The following is an 18,509-nucleotide window of genomic DNA, read 5'->3' as shown; positions in this document are numbered from 1 at the left end:
TTTTTAAATATTAATTACACAGTCTACTCTTTAACATATTTTTAAGGTCATTGAAACGGATTGACATTCTCACTAGATGCATTAATATATAATAACAATGTAGTATTCTTCAAGCCTAATCTACCAGTCTGTGTTTTGATTGCCTGAAATGTTATTCTTAAAAATGTAGATACAATGTAGATCCTACAAAACTATATTTGTTGTCAAGAAGTAGGTTCGGGTGGGAAAAGGTTTCAATTGTAAGTGAATGTTTTATTTTGAAAGAATAGCCCACACTAATCACATTTGTGCATGGAAGTTTTGATCATGGCATCGAACTTTTAGGGATTCTGCAAATTATGAAACACCTGAAACACAAACAGCACAATCAAAAAAGACAAACAATCTTTTCTAAAAAAAAACAATCAAACAAAAGTGTATTTATTAGTTCACACAATGGAGCAGTGCCTTAACATCACAACAGTAAATTAAAGCAGAATGTGACACCAAAGTCATGGAGAACAGATGGTTAAAATGCAAATCTGCCCTGTGCTTCAACAACAGCAAAAAGAAAACAACAAAAACAATACAATCAAAATTTATCATGCATTATGTCTGTGCAAATTCTTTCTGTTCACAGATCTTCCCTTGGAAACATACACACACATAAAGGCAGCAGCTCCTTGTTGAAGGAATGGAGGGGTACATGGGCACATTTACAGTCTGCCAGATCACAAAACTGCATGTAGCAGAGCTGTGAATGAAGGATGTCAGTCCATGACACACATGGTCTTTATTTCGCCAGTCCGATCTTCTTGGCTTCTGTTTCATAGATCAATAGCCTCCACATTTTTACTATGAACACCTCGGCTTCTTCATCTAGAACCTCAAAGACAAAGAAGTGCAAGCTATTAAAACAAGCTATTAAACATGCAATGAACCAGGTACATAAAAGCATTATTGTGTTATATAGAGCATCAACTAGTCTGTAAGTTTAAGATAAAAGTGCCTCGTATTTCTCATACAAATTTTGCAACCAATAAAATCATTAAATGCAGCAAAACCTTGACCTAAAAGATACCATTAAAATCTAAGTACTCATAACTTTTACTTACCATAGCAACATCATCAAGAATACCCTGAGGGGTGCTGTGTGCCATCACCTGGGGAAAACATTTCTGAACATTACACGCAAGTACAAGACTTTCCAAGTTTGTAGAAAAAATAATTAAAATAACATATTCTCAAAAGTTTCAGAATTTTCAAGGAGTCTTGTTACATAAATAGTTTCCAGTTAGAATAGTGAAAACAAAATACTGACCTTTGAGCAGACAAAATCAACCAGGGTAGGTTCCTCCTCACCAATATATTCAATGATTTTCTTATTGATCCAAGGCCTAATGCGACGATCCATTAGAATCTAGAGAAGCAGAGTAACGTGGGACAATCAATTAGTGATAAAGCATCAATGGACTTAAGGCAAGATTAACTGTTCAGAAGTTTCAATAACGTTTCTCTTCAACCAAAGTAAAATATATATAATGACGATAATTAATCTAAATAAATGTCAGATTCTTTACCGAATCGACCATGGTCCAGTCCAGTGGGTAGGAGAAGAGCTCAGGCCTGGCAGTGGGGATCTTCTCAATCAGGCTCTTTATGTGCTTGCGTTTCTCTTCTGTGTTGATGCTGCCCTTGGCCCCTGAAATTTCAGCGCCGTCCAGTCCCAGACTCTTATCGTCATCACCGTAGTCCAGTGGAACCAGTTTCCTTTTACGAGGCTGCTCATCAGCCTCCTCATCATCAAACTTGTTGAAAACACTTTCCACTGGTGCCAGTTTCTTGCGCTTTATTGCAGCGAGCTGGCTGGGACTATTGGTGGCACCTGAAACAGACAAACAGCCACTTTACCTACACACAAAGCACTCATGCTTCTGTAACTTTAGTTTGCTATTTTACTCACCCAGTTTGAGACTGAGACCAATTTTAGGCCTATGTTCCTCTAGAGGTTGGACTTCAGGAGTGTTCTCTCCTGGAATGATGATGCCACAGGGCGATTCATTGATAGGTGTGTTTGGGGTCACGTTCCCACTGGCAGAGGACACCGACGGTGCTGTGGTGATGGGTCGCATAACGGGTTTGGGTTGTGGCCTGGCTTCCTGCGAGTCCTCGCCATCAGGAAATTCATCCTCCTCTCCTTCCTCCACATCGTCATCTGAATGCTGCTGAGGTGCTCGAAGCGGCGGCTCCACAAGCCTTCCTGACCCTCTCTTCTCTCGATCCCGTTCTCGTTCACGTTCCCGATCTCTTTCTCGTTCTCTTTCCCGTTCTCGTTCCCGATCTCTTTCCCGATCCCTTTCCCGTTCTCGTTCCCTTTCCCGTTCTCGTTCTCGTTCCCTTTCCCTTTCCCGTTCTCGTTCTCGTTCCCTTTCCCGTTCTCGATCTCTTTCCCGATCCCTGTGAGGTTTCTCTTGGGTAGCCTCCTCCTCGGGTTCAAGATTCACAGGAGGATGCCGTCTGCGCTCAGCCTCCTCCTCCAGCTGAACAAACATATTCAGCATATGAGCAGTGGCTTCTTTTCATCCACTTTCATTTACGTGTGTTAATATAAAATTGTTACACATTTAACAACAATGGCAAAAGGAGCCAAATTTACAAGAAACCAATCAGACTGTGTTTTTATAACTCAAAACATTCTTTTTTTCTTGTTTGCCAAGGACATATTTTTTAAGAGTGGATAACATGGCCTCACCCTCTGCAGCTCAGCATCAGGGTCAGGGTGACCCTCAGCAAGCAGCCTCTGTCTGATCTCCTCTAACTCCTCCTTCTCCCTCTTCCGGTCTCGCTCGTCCAGTTCTGTCTCCTTTTCACGGTCGCGGAGTCTCTTCTGCAAAGCGCTACCCCTAAGAAAGAGAATTACACCAATTAAAAAGAGCTAAGGAAAGCTGCTAACACTACATGTTTTATAAAAAAGCAAACCTGTAATATTTAGGGTCGTCTCGATCATCATCATAATCCTCAAGGAATTCTTTAAGTCTTTTAGCTTCTTTCATCTGTATTTAAACGAACAGTAACAGTCAGTTGACCACAAACTCATACAAAGTCATAACCATCTCAAATCATCTAAAACCTTCTCATATGTCATTTATTGATGCTTGTACCATTTCACGACGCCTCTCATCTTCTCTTTCGGTTTCTTTGCTGTAGTCACGGGCCTTCTTCCTCTCGCGAATCTCCCAGTTTTTCAAACGCTTTAAAAAAAGAAAAAAAATCAAATGGGACAAATGAGTCAAAAACAAACAAGATAAACTAAGAACAACTATTTTGACTAATCGGAATCACACAAATGGAAAGATGATAAACATACTTCTTGGTAAGCTGCCTCTTTGTCTCGAAGCCTCCTCTCAAGCCTCCGCCGTTCATAGACGTCTTCTTCATCTTCTTCACGGTCTCGCTTTTTTTCATCTCTTGTCCTCTCTCTGCAGAAGACATATTACCGCCGTCAAACTAAATCAGCTGTTTTGGACAATGCCTGAAAGTCAAACGTCTATCACCAGCCACATGGTTTCTTTTAAAAAGATTTGCTTTGAGTAGTGCAATCCATCACAAATGCAAATAGACTGTGTGGCCATGAAATAAATATTAGGCTCCAGAACAGCTACCAGTTGTTATCATTCACAGAGTAACTGGTCGTCTACTCGCCTCGATGCACTGCGACCTTGACTGATATCCCGACTCCTTTCCCGGTCCCGTTCCCTTTCTCGCTCCTTCGTCTTTTCTCGCTCGCGTTCTCTCTCCCGCTCACGATCCCGGTCTCTTTCGCGCTCCTTGTCCCTCTCTCTCTCTCTTTCCTTTTCTTTCTCGCGGTCGCGTCGCTCCCTCTCACGCTCCCTCTCTTTGTCTCTCTCTCTCCTTTCCTTCTCCAGCTCCAGTCGCTCCTTTTCTTTCTTTCCTTTTTCCTCTTCCAGTTTCTGCAGGAGTCCAACAGGAAGAAAAAGAGATAAAGTGTTACTGGGCTCAATAGGTCACACTTGCACACAAAGATAAAACACATAATCAGCACATGATATTAAATAACGTCTGGCCCAAATACTGCCATGGCCTTTAAGAGGCTGGCTGCTGTGACTGAGGAAGCCATGACATTTCCTCCAGGAAGAACATGAGCAGATTTGTATTATTGTAGGATGCACTTAGGGAGAAAAATTTGCAGTTTGTTATTTGTATATGCATAAAAATACTCAACCTATGTATGTGAGGAAATGCATCAGCAATGAAAATGAAAACTATTCTGAATGAACATGACACATAACTCAATCTCTTCATTCTCACCAGCTTATGGCAGAATCAAGACATTTTCCACACACCGTTTGAGCTATTCTTGCACAACTTACAGGTGATGGACTATGGTTTCAGCGCTTCGCTGCCCCTACACAGCCTACAGGCTACGTATGGGAGGAAAAGCAAGTCAAGCGTAAAGTCAGAATACTCAGGAAAGAGTGCCCTGTGAATAGTACCTGTGAAGCAGCTCATCCACATAAAAAAAAACATTTTACATAAATGGCTCAAACAAATATTACATTTTGCCACAAGGAAAATGAGTGAAGCAGTCTTACCTGTAGGTCGTTCTCTAGTGTCTTCACAGTCTCACCAACCCAAACACATGATATACAAACCTCAGAGTCAGACCCATGTTACAAACTAATGGTGAGCTTTAGGAACTGTGCATTTTAACTTAAATGATATTTGAAACATGGGTCTCACTGCTGATAAAATTCAAGAGGATATAATGAAAAAGGTCAGCACTACCTTTTCTACATGAGCTCCACAGTTTGACAGTTAAACATTTATCACTGATCTTCCAGTCTCAAAGATTCAGAAGGTGAAGTTAATGCTCCAGCTCTTATTGCTTTATCCAGTATTGTAAGCACTACTGATCCTGGAACTTACCGTGTTCTTAGACTCCACTGTGGATATGTTTGAGGGTTATAGCTAGCACAGATTTTGGTTTAAACCGTCACTGTAAAACTGTAAAAACTGTAAACTACAGTGCAACCCTCATATTCTTATTGACATAGTTGAGTATGTTTTTCTAATACTCGGAAGTCACATACAAGAACAGACAAGAATATACTAAATGTCTGCAATCAAAATCAGAGCCATATGAGACGTATTTGGAGGAAGCACAACACGCACTTACCTTGCTAATCTTCAGACCACAGAGTGCTGTGAAGGGGCGCTCCCTGCTTTATTAATTCTAAAGGCCCTAGGTCAAACTACTGCAGTGGTTAGGCTCTTTGTGTCTGTGTGTCCCCTTCAAAACACATAATTTATCATCTGAGGACCTGCAGAGGTTCACTGAGCTCTCCAGCACCCAGACATCAAATAGTTGATGCTACCTTTGGACAACACTAGTGGGGTGTACAGCTTAAATCCAGTGAGGCATTCATACATAATAATGGCAGCATAGCGAAAGCCAGTTGCTCCTCTGCAAACCCTCCAGAAGGGAGCGCCCAACATGAGTAGAGAAGAAATAAAGGATCATACTTACATCCTATCCTCGCAACTTTTTCCAAAGCTGACATTCTGAGATTCATCTTGCTCTAGTCACCAAATGAACTCTACCATATTGGTGGGGTTTAATCAATAGATTAGCTTTAGATGGAATTTAACATTGTGACCATGCACTCTGTGTGATGAATTTAGCTTGAGTAAAAATCTAATCACTATAAACAAATATAAATTTTGCCAATTTGGATATAGACAAGTAATAAAAAGTTTTTTGACTGATGGAGTATTTGCTATTCAGGTGTTTAACAAAATATGAAATAAATTCTAATAAATTCTAATTAAAGTTTAAAAACTGATCTACATATTAGCAAAGTACCTAGGTAGTATAGATGGTAACACTACCTATTACCGTTAAGTGGAGGATTTACCTCCTAATAAAAAGTGAAGCTCCATTTACTGTTGAGAAATCTATAACTGGTATAATATAAACTGTGAGGGTTCCTCCTACCAAACCTAAATAACTAATTACTAACAGCGGTTTGATACATTACCTTGTGTGTGTCCCGGAATTTACTGATCTCTCTGGAAATTAGGTCTCTCTTGTCATCCTCCATCTCCATGGCATTGATATCCTCCTCAAGCAAGAGAGAGAGAAAAAACAAACAAACACACTACTAAGTACTTACTAATTACTACTTGTAGACAATAGATCACTAAACAACATGCCAATGCTACCTCTTCTTTCTTCTCCTTCCGCTTCTTGTTGCGAGGCTGACTGTCAGGGTCCTGCGAGGGAGCATTGAGCTCAGTAGCATATTCTCGGATGAGGACTTCTATTGCCCCCTTCACAACCTGATCCCGATGAAGAGTTTCCTCATCGAGAACCTCCTCCTCCTCCTCGTCCCCATTCTTTGACCCTCCACTGTCTCCCTTTATGTTAAAACCAGAAGAAACATTAAAAAGCATAGAAGCTCAATTTAACAACATTAGGGACAAAAAAGCAGTACTAGGTTCATATTCCACACAGCAGCAACATACACCATTAGCGCTCCTCTTCTTGGCCTTCCACTCATCTAACTGGGCCTTGGTCTTGGCATCTACCTTGACCAACAGCTTCTTATCACCTAAGAGCAACTCGTGTAGGAGTCTGAGGGCTCGCAGTGTTGATTCAGGCTCCTTATATTCACAAAAGCCAAACGCTTTCAGGAGTTGCAAGGAAAAAAAAAATTAGTCCCACAAATATACAATACATAAGTTACTAAAGAGGCTCGTTTTATAGATTAATGTAAAAGGTTTGCATATATTCACAATATCATAAAACGCACAGTGAGGACAATACTTTTTCAAAATATTACACTGACTTACTAGCATCTAAAGCATTTTAAGCTAATAAACAGACTTAATGTGTTATTTTTACCTTGAAGTTTTCCAGAGGCACCTTGGACCCTTTTCCAGCTGAGAACTATACCACATTTCTATTTTGAAAGAGTGGAGATAAATGCCTTTTATAAATACGCAAATGATCTTTGTTATGTGCTGGAGGCCTGAGCATGTTCAAACAGTAATAACTGCTCTAAGTGATCCTTACTGCATTGTACACCCCACACAGATATTTCAAGGCCACTTAATTATTTTATTTTTTTAGTTCAGCCAACTCACCGCTAGAAGCTGTCTGACCAACATGTCAGATGCCTTTTCAGAGATGTTCCCTACAAATACAGTAGTGGTGGGGCCTCCACTTTCATCTGTATCCTTGACTCTGACAGCACCCGGCTCCTTCTTTGGAACCACTGGCTTCTGTGTTACAGCAGCTGTGGTGGGAATTAGAACCTGCAATATCAAATAACATATTAGTTTTTTTTCCCAGAGCAGCCACAAATGAAACCAATGGAAGGAGCAAATTTTACAAGCAACTGATAAACAAGCAGTTTGATTGGAGTTACATATTTGCCAGAGTTTTGTAACCAATAGCAGGTCATAGTACAGCTAACTCACTGTAGGTGTGGGGGTTACTACACCCATATGAACCGGGATCATGGGAGTACCTGGAATTAAAAGAAAGAAAATACAAACTCAAACAATGACTTTTAAGTTTAAAACACTTTAAGTTCACCATGTTATATCATAATCCTGGGACACCCCTCCACTAAATCATCCTTGCTGTTAAAATGAGCAAATAAAAACTTAGCAAACCACTTCACAAACACTTTGTGAGGGGGTACCTGGTTAGTTACACACATTTTCAGCTTTCAATAGGTGGAATCAAAAACAGAAGCGAATGAGCACCTGTGTTTATTTCATATAAATTTTTATTGCATGCATTGTCTCCTTTAACATCCTGTTTGTCAATTATCATTCATGTTCACAAAGATCTGACTTCCTGACAAACCAGACAAACTAGCACTGCAATTTGAAGAAGCGCCTGTCTCTACCACCAATAACACATGTGATCCAGGAACTTGAGTGTTTGCACCGCTGACACTGTTCAGTACCTGGTGGGACTGTTGGGGCAAATCCCCCATATTGTGGAGGTGGAATCCTCGGAGGCAGCTGCGAGATGCCGATCTGCTGGTGGTTAAGAGGCGGAGGGTACGACATCCTCAATGAGGCTGAGACCTACAGAAGAAAGAGGACGTTCAGATCATATAGAGACAATTGTCGCCGTTTTTCATTACAGTTGAACTTGGTCAGGTCAACTTTATCACAGTATGAATTAGTACACATTCACAACACAACCAGCTGTTAACGCTCCAAACTAAGCAGCCATGACGTGTCCTTGTTCTGAATGTGCCAATTCCTTACGTTTAATTAGCTAATTAGCTCAAGTTAGCTAATGCAGCCTCTTTGGCCTTGCTAGTTCGCGTTAGCCGCAGCGGTCATTTACAGATTTTACTCACCTGTAATTCAGTGTAAAATAAAAACGACTCTCTAATACCACAACAGAGTGGCCAAATAAAACCCCATTAAATACACTAACTACAAAAACGTCAGAGTAACGATAAACAGTCTAATTATTACCGGTATGTTACGGCAGCTTTTTGGGATACAAATAAGTAGGACCTATTATGTTCGAATTGCATCCTGGGATATCTTAGCATCTATCTTTGTTTGTTGCCCTGAACTAGGCCTGTCAGGGTTTGAAAAGAGCCGCATAATTAGAATTACTGTTCAAACATTTAATTTAAGCAAAATATCTTGAGTGAGAAATGTCTACATACCAATTTAATTATTGTATGTGCAATGAATTATAATTACCCCCCAAAAAAATTTCTCCCCGGCTGTGGCACAGTGGTTGGCGCGCTGCGCTCCTGTCGCCCAGGTCTCATGTTCAATCCCCTCAAATCAACTATGCGAATCATCCACTGTGATGGATAAGCCGAAATGAGTTAAAATCGTTTTTTCGCAGTTAAGAACAAGTTTAGGAATCCATGTCTCAAAAAAGCGATTGTTTTCTATTCTATGATGTTAATTAAATTGATTATTTTTAAGTTTGCTACTAGCTTGTCAAGACCGAAACTGGTGGATTGGTACAAATTTAACTGACAAGAATGTAGCAGCAGATTTAAATTAAAATTGTTTTTAATACTGCAAATACTGCACTTTATGTGTTTTGCACAGAAAACCAAAAGACAATTATTTTTATTCCTTTAGCTGTATAGTTATGAAATCAAGTCAGGTGTAAGAAGAAATAAATGGCTGCCCAATAACAAATATGAGGGGGAAAGTAAAAAACTCTGCCTTTTAATTGAATAATAATGTGTTGTGTATTATAATTTTGGCTCATGGTCGGAAGAAACGCCCTGCCATCCGCTGAGTTGCCTGACAGGCCTGTCGCGGGGCAAAGAATAGTCTAACTCTCATAAACACGCTCCCATTAGGACGCTTGGTGGAGCCAGAGATCCGTCTTTGTGGGGAAGGAAGAGGCGCTCATGCGTTTACATCCCGGTTTTGCAGAATACCCGCCGTGTCACCATGGAGCAACGTATAGCAACACTGTGGCGGATTGCATCAGGGAAGACGGCAGTTATCCCATTATACATAGCGTCTGTAATGAGCCTAAATAAAAAACTAATACACACACACATTGTGTTTTACAGAGTACTGTTTTAAAGAGTACTTTATGGAGTACTGTAATACACTTTAATTAATTATTTGCAAACACTACTTGTATGTGGTTATTAGTACCATATTTTAGACATATTATTCAGTCATGAGTAAACACTACATATAGAATCCATCCAACCATCTTCAGGTGTTTACCATGGATAAAGTCTCACCTTTGATTGGAAAACAAATCCCTTACACCTGTACTGAAGCTACTCCAGCTTTGTGGTGGTCGTTTTCATAATGAAATGTGAATCTCTGTCCACGTTTCAGGTTGCATGCTCTCTGGAGCTAATATTCTTTAAGCGACTCTCTATATTTGGCTTGATTTATCCTTCCCTTGGCTTGGCTCTAACCAGTCTGACACAACCCCTGCCGCTTTACCACACATTTTACAGGGACCCGTGTCTCAAAACAGTTCTTAATCTCTTTTACAAATGCTTAATCTATTGTTCTTCTTAAAATGTATCCAATCCTAGATTAAATTAAGATTAAATCACAGGTTGTGAATAGTAGTTAATAATAATAGTTAATGAGCAATTTACATTTTAAGGGTCACAGAGACTAGATGATTGAGCTCTGTTACTTTAAAATAAATTACATCACAGCAAAGTGTATAATGGTTTTTAATTCCATTTGACTGTGTTTAAATTGTTAGATTATATATAAACCAGTGTAAAACTAGAAGGTACAGTAAAGATTGCCAGAATGTAATAGAATATTTACTACTAGTTAATACTACACATAAATATCAGTATGTAATAGCATGGGAGGATAACACAGATTCGACCTGAAACCTTAACTCAGCAACATAAATGCTGTATAACAAGTGTTAGTAATTAAAAGCAGGAGACGCTACATGCAGAGATGTACAGCTGTTGGTCTATGTCTTCACATCTTGACCTGAAATAGTACATTTGTTTTGACACAGAGCTGTTGCACACATAACCAGGCCAAATGGTGTAATGTAAACAGTCCTATCACTCCCGCTTGACTGGGTGTGTGGAAATTTCCACCTAGAGCCCCATGCACAACAAACATGAACCTGCCCTAAGTCTGGGAACAGGCCACGCCCACTGAGCAAACCCCCTAATTTAGCCACCGCCTATTGGCTATCCTGAAGGTATGCCATTCACCGTGACGTCACACGCCTAGACTTAAAAGTGAGATAAAAGTTTATGGACAACAAGGTTCATTTCGCAACACTATAGGGCGTTTTGTTTGTATGAATAAATCAGGGTGTAGCGTTCCCCATCATTCGCTGCAGTCCTCTTTGTCACCAGCTCATGAATATTAAGCGCATCTGGGTGCTTTAAGGCCGGCCCAGCGCGCCTACGTACCCACATTCAGCATCCGCCGGCGAAACATCTCACAGGGCATTCATCAGAATATCTTGACCGGTGGACTCGACCTGATTCGAACTGGACCAAATCAAGCGGATTTTTGGAAAGTAAGAAATAAGCACGATGGCTTTGAGGGGACCGCTGTCCAGTCTGCTCAGGACCCAGCTCAGCCACGCGCGCCAGCAAAGCAGAGCCCAGTCGGTGGCTGTGCTCGGCGCCCCGTTTTCCAGAGGACAAGTAAGAAACGATTTTTTTGAAATAAATGGAAATTTTAAAAGTCATCCGTGAAAACACGTCGGCAGCCGTGATTTAAAACCGTCCCGTTTGTTCTGTGACAGAAAAGAAGAGGCGTGGAGCACGGTCCGAAAGTCATCAGAGATGCGGGACTCATCGAGAGGCTTTCCGGTTTGGGTAAGTGGAAAAACACGGGCATGCCACCGATCCACCGGTGCCGCTGCGTTACGTAACCGAGGATGGGTGTCGCCTGTAGGTTGTCGGGGACCGATTCGAACTTATAGCTGTTATATCACCGGGACGCAGTGGGCATAAGCCTCTGGTATTCGGATTAGAGAGGGAGCACGCAAGGATATAAAAACTTCAATAATACCTTTCCCAAAATCGCTTCGCAGACAATAAGTTGCTGACTGCAACAATATAATACCGTTAGTCCATTGAAAAATAAACAATATAGAAATACTGTAGATTGTTCCAGAAACATAGCGGAACAAGCAAACACCTATCAAAACGATGACATAAGTATAAGGTTGTAATAAAGTATAACTGAGCTTTAAGTTAATGCATTGGGGATTATTTTAAATTCATTTTGATTCAGGCAGCCACATGTCAGGTTCAATCCCTCTTCTCTCGAGCACATGCTCGTAAAGGCGCAGGAGGCTGAGTCTATTTCCCCTCTGTCGTCACCGCAGACTCGCTCATCCGCAGTGGCGCAAACTCTCCTTTTTGCCCCCTCGCTCGGTCTATTTGGCCTCGGTCTAAAGTCCCCGCAGCTTTTTAGGCCCGAAAAGAGTCGAGTCCTCTGGTGCAGGAGCTGTTCGTTATTTGAGGCGGCCTCGTGCCACTTCATCCCCTCACAACAATGGAAGTTTAGCAGAGTGGAGGAAGAAAGCGCTGACGTCACGAAGGCAATTACATAATGACGGCCATAGGAGTTAAATATATCCCACTATACGACAAGGTTACTATAAAGGTGGCCTGTGCTGCTTGTGAAGAGGAACAAGATTTAGAGACAAAAGTCCTTGAAGGCATCAGGGACACTGCAGATTAGCGTGCCACAGCAGATAGCAGGCATTTAGTGTTATAACAGTCATGGCGTTATAAAACCACTGGTCTAACATCTGGAGGATATAAGAACCGTGTATCAGCATAATTATTCCAAATGAAAGAGGAGAGGTGTTGATTAGGACCCTGTTGATGCCACAGAAGCTTTGATCGTCTAAATTAGGAGGCACGTTGTCCAGGTGTCATCTTCCTGGAGGCCTGTGACAAGCGTCCAGCACCAACCCAGCGGCAGCCGAAACCGGACTCCTAGGTGAAACCAACACCGCGTCGTCTCGCTACCTGGACACACTCGGGGCCCGTGTCACTGTTTTAATGTAAAAAATCCATGCGTCTGATGCGACGCGCGGAGGTCACGGAGGTCAACGCTTAGTGGACGCCGTCGCACGTTTCACCAGAAACGCAACTAGGGTTTTATTTGCTGAGCGCGCCGCTGCCATGACGCTTTCTAATTGTCCTGCAATAGATGCTGAGGGTTGCAGCGAGACAGGGCTATTCCTGTCCTGTCTACGAATGGTAATGAGTCACATTGGTCCTCTTAGATCAGCACAGTAACGCCGCATAACTACAAAGACTCACATTACCTGACACACCCCCTCGCGCTGGCTCACATCACTTGTTTACTTGGCAGCCCGTGTCCTACATAGGCACTTTTTCAGCTTTTAAGAGCCCGGGCTGAACTGCGGCGGCTGAAACCGGAGCCCGGCTGGGAAGCGGGACAAATGGAAAATGCTCTGTCACTAATCTTCCACTGGCTTCGCATGACTCAGCCGTATCTGCCCGCGAGGTCAGACGGAGGCGAGGGAGGCGCAGGCTGTGGCAGTGGGAGTTGTCCTTATCTCATGGCTCCGCGTCGCTGTCTCCTCAGACTACTCTGTGCACGACTTCGGGGACCTCAGCTTCCCGGTTCTGGAGAAGGACGAGCCCTACATGAACGTGAAGTGTCCCCGCGCTGTGGGCGCTGCCAATAAGATGCTGTCCGAGGCGGTGAGCAGAGCCATCGGCGCCGGCCACACCCTCGTGATGCTCGGAGGCGACCACAGGTTGGAACCGCTCCCCTCACGCCAGGTCAGAGAGAGGCCAGCGTGCATCGCCTCACCGTCTCCCTGTCCCCTCACAGCCTCGCCATCGGCTCCGTGGGCGGCCACGCCCGCCAGTGTCCCGACCTGTGCCTCATCTGGGTGGACGCGCACGCGGACGTCAACACGCCCGCGACGTCTCCGTCGGGGAACCTGCACGGCCAGCCGGTGGCGTTCATGCTCAGAGAGCTGCAGGACAAGGTGAGGAGAGGAGCAGCCACGGGAATCACACTGTCAAATGCAGGTCTAACAAGCTAAACGTGACCCCTCAGATGCCGGACATCCCGGGGTTCTCCTGGACTAAGCCGTGTATCTCCTCGTGCGACCTGGTGTACATCGGACTGAGAGACGTCGACCCTGGAGAGCAGTGAGTTGCCAATCGGTCCTTCTGTGACTAGCGGAAGCCACTGAGGGCAGTTGTTGATGTTTTTTTGTTTTTTCATCATTTGTAGCCAAATCCTGAAGAACCTGGGTATCCAGTACTTCACCATGAGGGACATTGACAGACTAGGCATCCAGAGGGTCATGGAGGTCACCTTCGATCATCTCCTGGCGAGGTACGTCCACGGCTCTGTCTTCGTTACCCGCGTTTAAAGCGAAGCCCGTGGCTCACGCCCGCTCCCCGTGTCCCTCAGGAAACAGCGTCCCATCCACCTAAGCTTCGACATCGACGCGTTCGACCCGTCGCTGGCTCCCGCCACGGGGACGCCGGTCAACGGGGGTTTGACCTACAGGGAGGGGATCTACATCACAGAGGAGGTCCACAAGACAGGTGAGGAGCGCTCCGGCGCTGAGGCTCTCACCTCCCGTCTGCGTCTGCGTGTTGTGACCGGTGCCCCCCGCTGTGCAGGCCTGCTGTCCGCCCTGGACATGGTGGAGGTGAACCCCATCCTCGGGGCCGGCCACGACGCCGTGGAGGCCACCGCGTCGCTCGCCGTGGACGTCATCGCGTCGTCCCTGGGACAGACGAAGGAGGGCGCGCACGCCTCCATCGACGACGCCGCGTCCGTTAAGGAGGACACGGAGCAGCTCCGCCTCTGAGGGCAGCGCGCCAAGCTACGGACTTTATCAACCAGCCTCTGAGCATTCCTCAAAAGAACAAGACTGAAGCCCAACAGTAGCTAAAGTTTTTAATTGTTTTCCGTTTAGTGGTAATAACCACATTATGTCTGGATTCATAATATCGCCTGAGGGATTCTCAACGGTGATACTACTACTAGTACTACTACTACTACCTATCTTGTTCCTGTGTGTGCTACATGTTGGGAGGACTCTGCTTCCACTTATTTATTGTGTTTAGTTTACAGGAGAATGAGTTATTACTTAGTTGAAAGCCGCACAGCTGTTCTGTGGCTCTGACGGTTAATTAGTGGTTTGCACCTTTGGACCAGCTCCGATTACTTTGTTTTATTTAGTTGACTTTTGTATTTCCATGAGGAACTTACCAGTTTGTGTGTATTAGAGTAGTGTAGAAACGTGTACTGACTACAACAGTGTTTAACTGGCTAATATAAAAACAGTTACAATCCAGCGTTGCTGTAAAAAAAATCATAAATTAACATAATTAAGCTTGAATTGATTTACTGCCTGGACTGTATCTGACTTGATGTGGACACTGAATGCTTGTCCTTGTGAAAGAGTTTATATTTTGGTCTTCCATAAATGCAATAACATTTTTCTACATGTGTCTTATTTCTTCCTATATACTTTCTAAATATCTTTTGTTAACAATGTATATATAAAGAAACAGTGGATGCTGACATCACATTAAAATAAAACAGGTTTTAACTATTAATTGCTTAGTTCAGCACACAGCCTTTTGCCTGTGTTGTCATGTTCATGACACCATGACATTTTGGACCCCAAAAACAGGTCATCTTGTACCACACAACCCTCAGTTCCCACCTGATCCACAAAACCAGGTCACCATGTTTGATAAAAACCAAAAGGTATCCACTTCAATAATACCGGAACTTAAATATTATTATCATTTATTTCAGAGTAACAGATGGTGTTCAGCCTCCACCAGCAAATTTTGGACTGTTTTACTGGGAAATACTGAGGTTAAAGGTCAGCTTTAATGTGTGGGCTGTCAAATAACAAATACTGGAACTTAATTCCACAGTGATTTCTCTTGATACTGTGATTTGAGGACACCTTTAAAAACAGTTCTATTTGTATTATTATTATTATTTCAACCAATTCTTCACATTCACACCTCAGATGCATCCATTTGACCTTCGAATTCGAAACGTCAACCATTTTATATACTGTCAATGGTTGACCATTTTTAGTATGAGGTACCAGTGAACCACTGGTAGCTCATACTGTTGATTACTATTACAGAGATAATTTACTGTGTACAACTGTATTGTATACATCTAGCAAAACCTGACCCAACTCGGGATTTCTAAGCCTCACAGAAAACACGGTGTCCAGTCACCAGAGAAACTGCACATGTGAAAGAAGAATGTTCTCTGATTTGACTAAAAGCTCAGGCAGCAGAGCAGTAAAGAGATCCTGCAGGGCACCACTGGCAACAGCAGTGTGCCAAAAGTGCAAATGTCAGTTCAGTCCAAGAACAGGTTTAAAATGTCACTATGATTAAAGAAACTTCAACTGCCCATGGACACAATCCCCTCTCAAATGTCCACAACTGAACAAGCTCAGTGTCGTCATTTGCACTTACTGCTGGTTGAATACAAACACCAGCATTATTGCTACTGGACAGTCAGTGGAAACAAGAGACCCAGAGCGTGGACTGGACTCTGGTGGTGCCGCGTTTATTTTCGGAAGAACTTCAGGTAAATCACAGCCCCCAGGATGGCCAGCTCCATTAGAATGATGACAGCTAAAAGCAACTTGTTGGTCATCAACCTACAAGACAGGGATAGGAAAATCAGCAATAAGAGCTTTTGGGCTGTGAGAAATACCAGTGTGTTGTCATTCGGACAGATTAATCACACTCACCGCCGTGACATGGCACGAAGGATCTTTCGGCTTCGACTGAGGTTTTCTCCGGTGTTCACCAACTGAATGATGAACAAAAGAGATTTAAGAAAACAAACAACAAATATAAACCCCACATTCACAAATAATATCAAATGTTAGAATCCAGTGATCAACAAGTGTCACACATTAGGACTGAACCTATTCCAACACATTTCATAACAGTACTGCACAGCTCACTCTGTTACGGGTGCGGTCCAGCTGTTCCCTCTGCTCCCCCAGCTCACTGATGATGTCTGTGCCAATGTGCTCCGTCTCCGCTGCGATGCGCTGACTTCGTTCGATACTTTGGCTGGCATTGTTCAGAGACTCTGTGCCCTGCAGCAGCAAAGCTCGCTGAGACTGCACATGTGTCTGCACAGGTGGGCAAAAATGACAAACAGGGATAATTAATACAAACAGCAAAGAGCTAGAAAGATATTTACCAGGTAATATTAAAAGATATTAAATATTAAACTCACACTTTGTTGATTTTGTGTGGAATAGATGCCATGATGATCTCCTGGCTGGAAGGAGGAGCCAGGACTAGGAATGGCATTTTTCATGTCCCTCTGCAGTTTGCCCAGGTCCCTGCGGTACAGGCGCAGTTTTGTGCTCATTGCATTTCTGTAGGTAGCAGGAGCGGTTCGGAGCTCTTCTTCCATTCCTCGTAACTAATAAAAAGCAGTGTAAGTACAGAGAATCAGGTGAATATAGAGCACCCCTTATTAATAAAAAACCTCTCTAAGGAATTATATTCATATAAAAGCAATGATTTACTTTCTGAATTTCAAACTAAAGTGGAAATTATTATAATTGATCAAACTTTTCTTTGGTCTTGAATGTTGGCATTTGGGTCAGTTCTCATAGACAAGTAAATATGAAAAGTATCAACTGTAAATTTCAGCTGCCCACCTGACCTTGGGCGGAATGTGGTGAGACATCCACCACTACAAGTCAGACCTACAAGCTTCACTGAGCATGTTAATGGCACAGCAGCGCAATAAGAAGTAGCCTAAAGAAGCCTGATTTGTTGAGAAGTGACGTCAGGAGAAAGAGGAAGCATGACTGAACCAACCACTCAACCATTATTATGTGTAATACCAATGTGTTTTTGTTAACTCAGGGTTGAGGAGTTCAACTTTTGCACCAACGTGATGACGCTGGCACATTAAAACCACACAGGCTCGTGTCTGTTTTGGCTCTGAACAGAGCAGGCAGGAAGAGCAGCTCACCACTTCTTCAGCCTCCCCGTGTCTCTCGTCGAAGCTCCTCACCAGCCTCTTCCTCTCCTCTGCAATTAGAACACGACTCTCAGATTGACAGCGCACAAACACACCGCCCGGTGCTCGCTAAGTGTCATAGTATTCAGCCAACGCCAAAGCAGGAAGCACAGCGTTTACCTCCGAGGCACCTCGGGGCTCTCTCCGGCATCAGCCTCAGCTCGTCGTACAGGGAGCTGTAGATTTCGTGCAACTTCTCAAACTCCTCCGAGGACATTTTGCTTCAACTGTCGCTCAGCTGACGTTTGCTGAGAATCTGTTTCTTAGTTCACTGTCAAATAAGACACTAATAACAGCCACAACTCTTCTTGTTTTGCTTTGCCGATAGTCTCTTCCGCCTGACGGACCTCGTGACCGAAGCCCTTAAACTCCAGACAAAAAAATAACTTCTAACAAAAATTAAAACAAAATTATCTATAAATCAATCAACACACAAAATTTTACCTTGCGATAATTATTAAAGAACATTTAAGCGTTAATCAAAACTATTTATAAGCGAAATTAAAAAGAATTGTATTCAGGCGCGCGAATAGCCGACATGTTTACCGAGGCATTCTGGGAAATGTAGTTGCTGACGGAACACCCGATCGCTGCCAATTATGCACAAATGAATACCCATTTATTTCTTTATGTAGCAATAGAGTATTTGCAGTTATGTTCAAATTTTTTTACGGGTGCTAGAAATGTACTGTGGTATTAATAATAGAAAATATTATTGTTTCTAACATGATTTGAATAAATATAATATATGAATCTTTCGAGAATGGAAACTAACCAAACTAACTAAGACTGATATTGTTTAAGATACGTAATTTGTCATACTCAATTTATAAAAATGACCTTTCAAAATAAGTAAATAGGAAAGACATTATTATTCTAATGTAAAACAAGAACACAAAGACAAACGTTAATTTAAACGTATTGTTTAA

General features: G+C 42.8%; 3 protein-coding genes across 5 annotated transcripts; 1 reads left to right on the top strand and 2 right to left on the bottom strand.

Annotated features, from left to right (window-relative positions):
- Positions 1 to 231: 231 nt before the first annotated feature.
- Positions 232 to 8,573, bottom strand: rbm25a (RNA binding motif protein 25a). Of its 3 annotated transcripts, none has more exons than XM_055505735.1 (18): positions 8,385 to 8,573; positions 7,980 to 8,103; positions 7,483 to 7,532; positions 7,147 to 7,317; positions 6,905 to 6,962; positions 6,526 to 6,686; positions 6,223 to 6,417; positions 6,039 to 6,122; positions 3,682 to 3,950; positions 3,347 to 3,458; positions 3,141 to 3,230; positions 2,959 to 3,032; positions 2,732 to 2,882; positions 1,943 to 2,519; positions 1,560 to 1,864; positions 1,301 to 1,399; positions 1,095 to 1,142; positions 232 to 858 (listed from the first exon to the last, which is right to left on the bottom strand). In XM_055505735.1, the coding sequence occupies exons 2-18, from the start codon at positions 8,083 to 8,085 to the stop codon at positions 835 to 837; spliced, it is 2,574 nt and encodes an 857-aa protein (XP_055361710.1). In that variant the 5' UTR covers positions 8,086 to 8,103; positions 8,385 to 8,573; the 3' UTR covers positions 232 to 834. The 3 variants fall into 3 exon arrangements, with proteins under 3 accessions (XP_055361710.1, XP_028994666.1, XP_028994667.1); XM_029138833.2 differs by having other exon boundaries at positions 232 to 865; positions 8,385 to 8,572; XM_029138834.2 differs by having other exon boundaries at positions 232 to 865; positions 6,039 to 6,119; positions 8,385 to 8,572.
- Positions 8,574 to 10,923: 2,350 nt separating this feature from the next.
- arg2 (arginase 2) lies at positions 10,924 to 14,990 on the top strand. The gene is made up of 8 exons (XM_029138864.3): positions 10,924 to 11,171; positions 11,273 to 11,345; positions 13,099 to 13,273; positions 13,351 to 13,510; positions 13,582 to 13,676; positions 13,762 to 13,866; positions 13,945 to 14,081; positions 14,160 to 14,990. Exons 1-8 carry the CDS (start codon positions 11,058 to 11,060, stop codon positions 14,348 to 14,350), a joined length of 1,050 nt encoding a protein of 349 aa, XP_028994697.1. The 5' UTR covers positions 10,924 to 11,057; the 3' UTR covers positions 14,351 to 14,990.
- A 293-nt stretch (positions 14,991 to 15,283) lies between these two features.
- On the bottom strand, positions 15,284 to 17,945 carry vti1b (vesicle transport through interaction with t-SNAREs 1B). The gene is made up of 6 exons (XM_029138873.3): positions 17,701 to 17,945; positions 17,533 to 17,591; positions 16,780 to 16,971; positions 16,499 to 16,672; positions 16,280 to 16,341; positions 15,284 to 16,186 (listed from the first exon to the last, which is right to left on the bottom strand). Exons 1-6 carry the CDS (start codon positions 17,795 to 17,797, stop codon positions 16,093 to 16,095), a joined length of 678 nt encoding a protein of 225 aa, XP_028994706.1. The 5' UTR covers positions 17,798 to 17,945; the 3' UTR covers positions 15,284 to 16,092.
- Positions 17,946 to 18,509: the final 564 nt, after the last annotated feature.

This window comes from Betta splendens, chromosome 22 (assembly GCF_900634795.4).
Source record: "Betta splendens chromosome 22, fBetSpl5.4, whole genome shotgun sequence".
Lineage (NCBI taxonomy): Eukaryota > Metazoa > Chordata > Actinopteri > Anabantiformes > Osphronemidae > Betta > Betta splendens.
The sequence above is the reverse complement of the archived record's forward strand: the minus strand, read 5'-3'. Positions and strand labels throughout refer to the sequence as shown.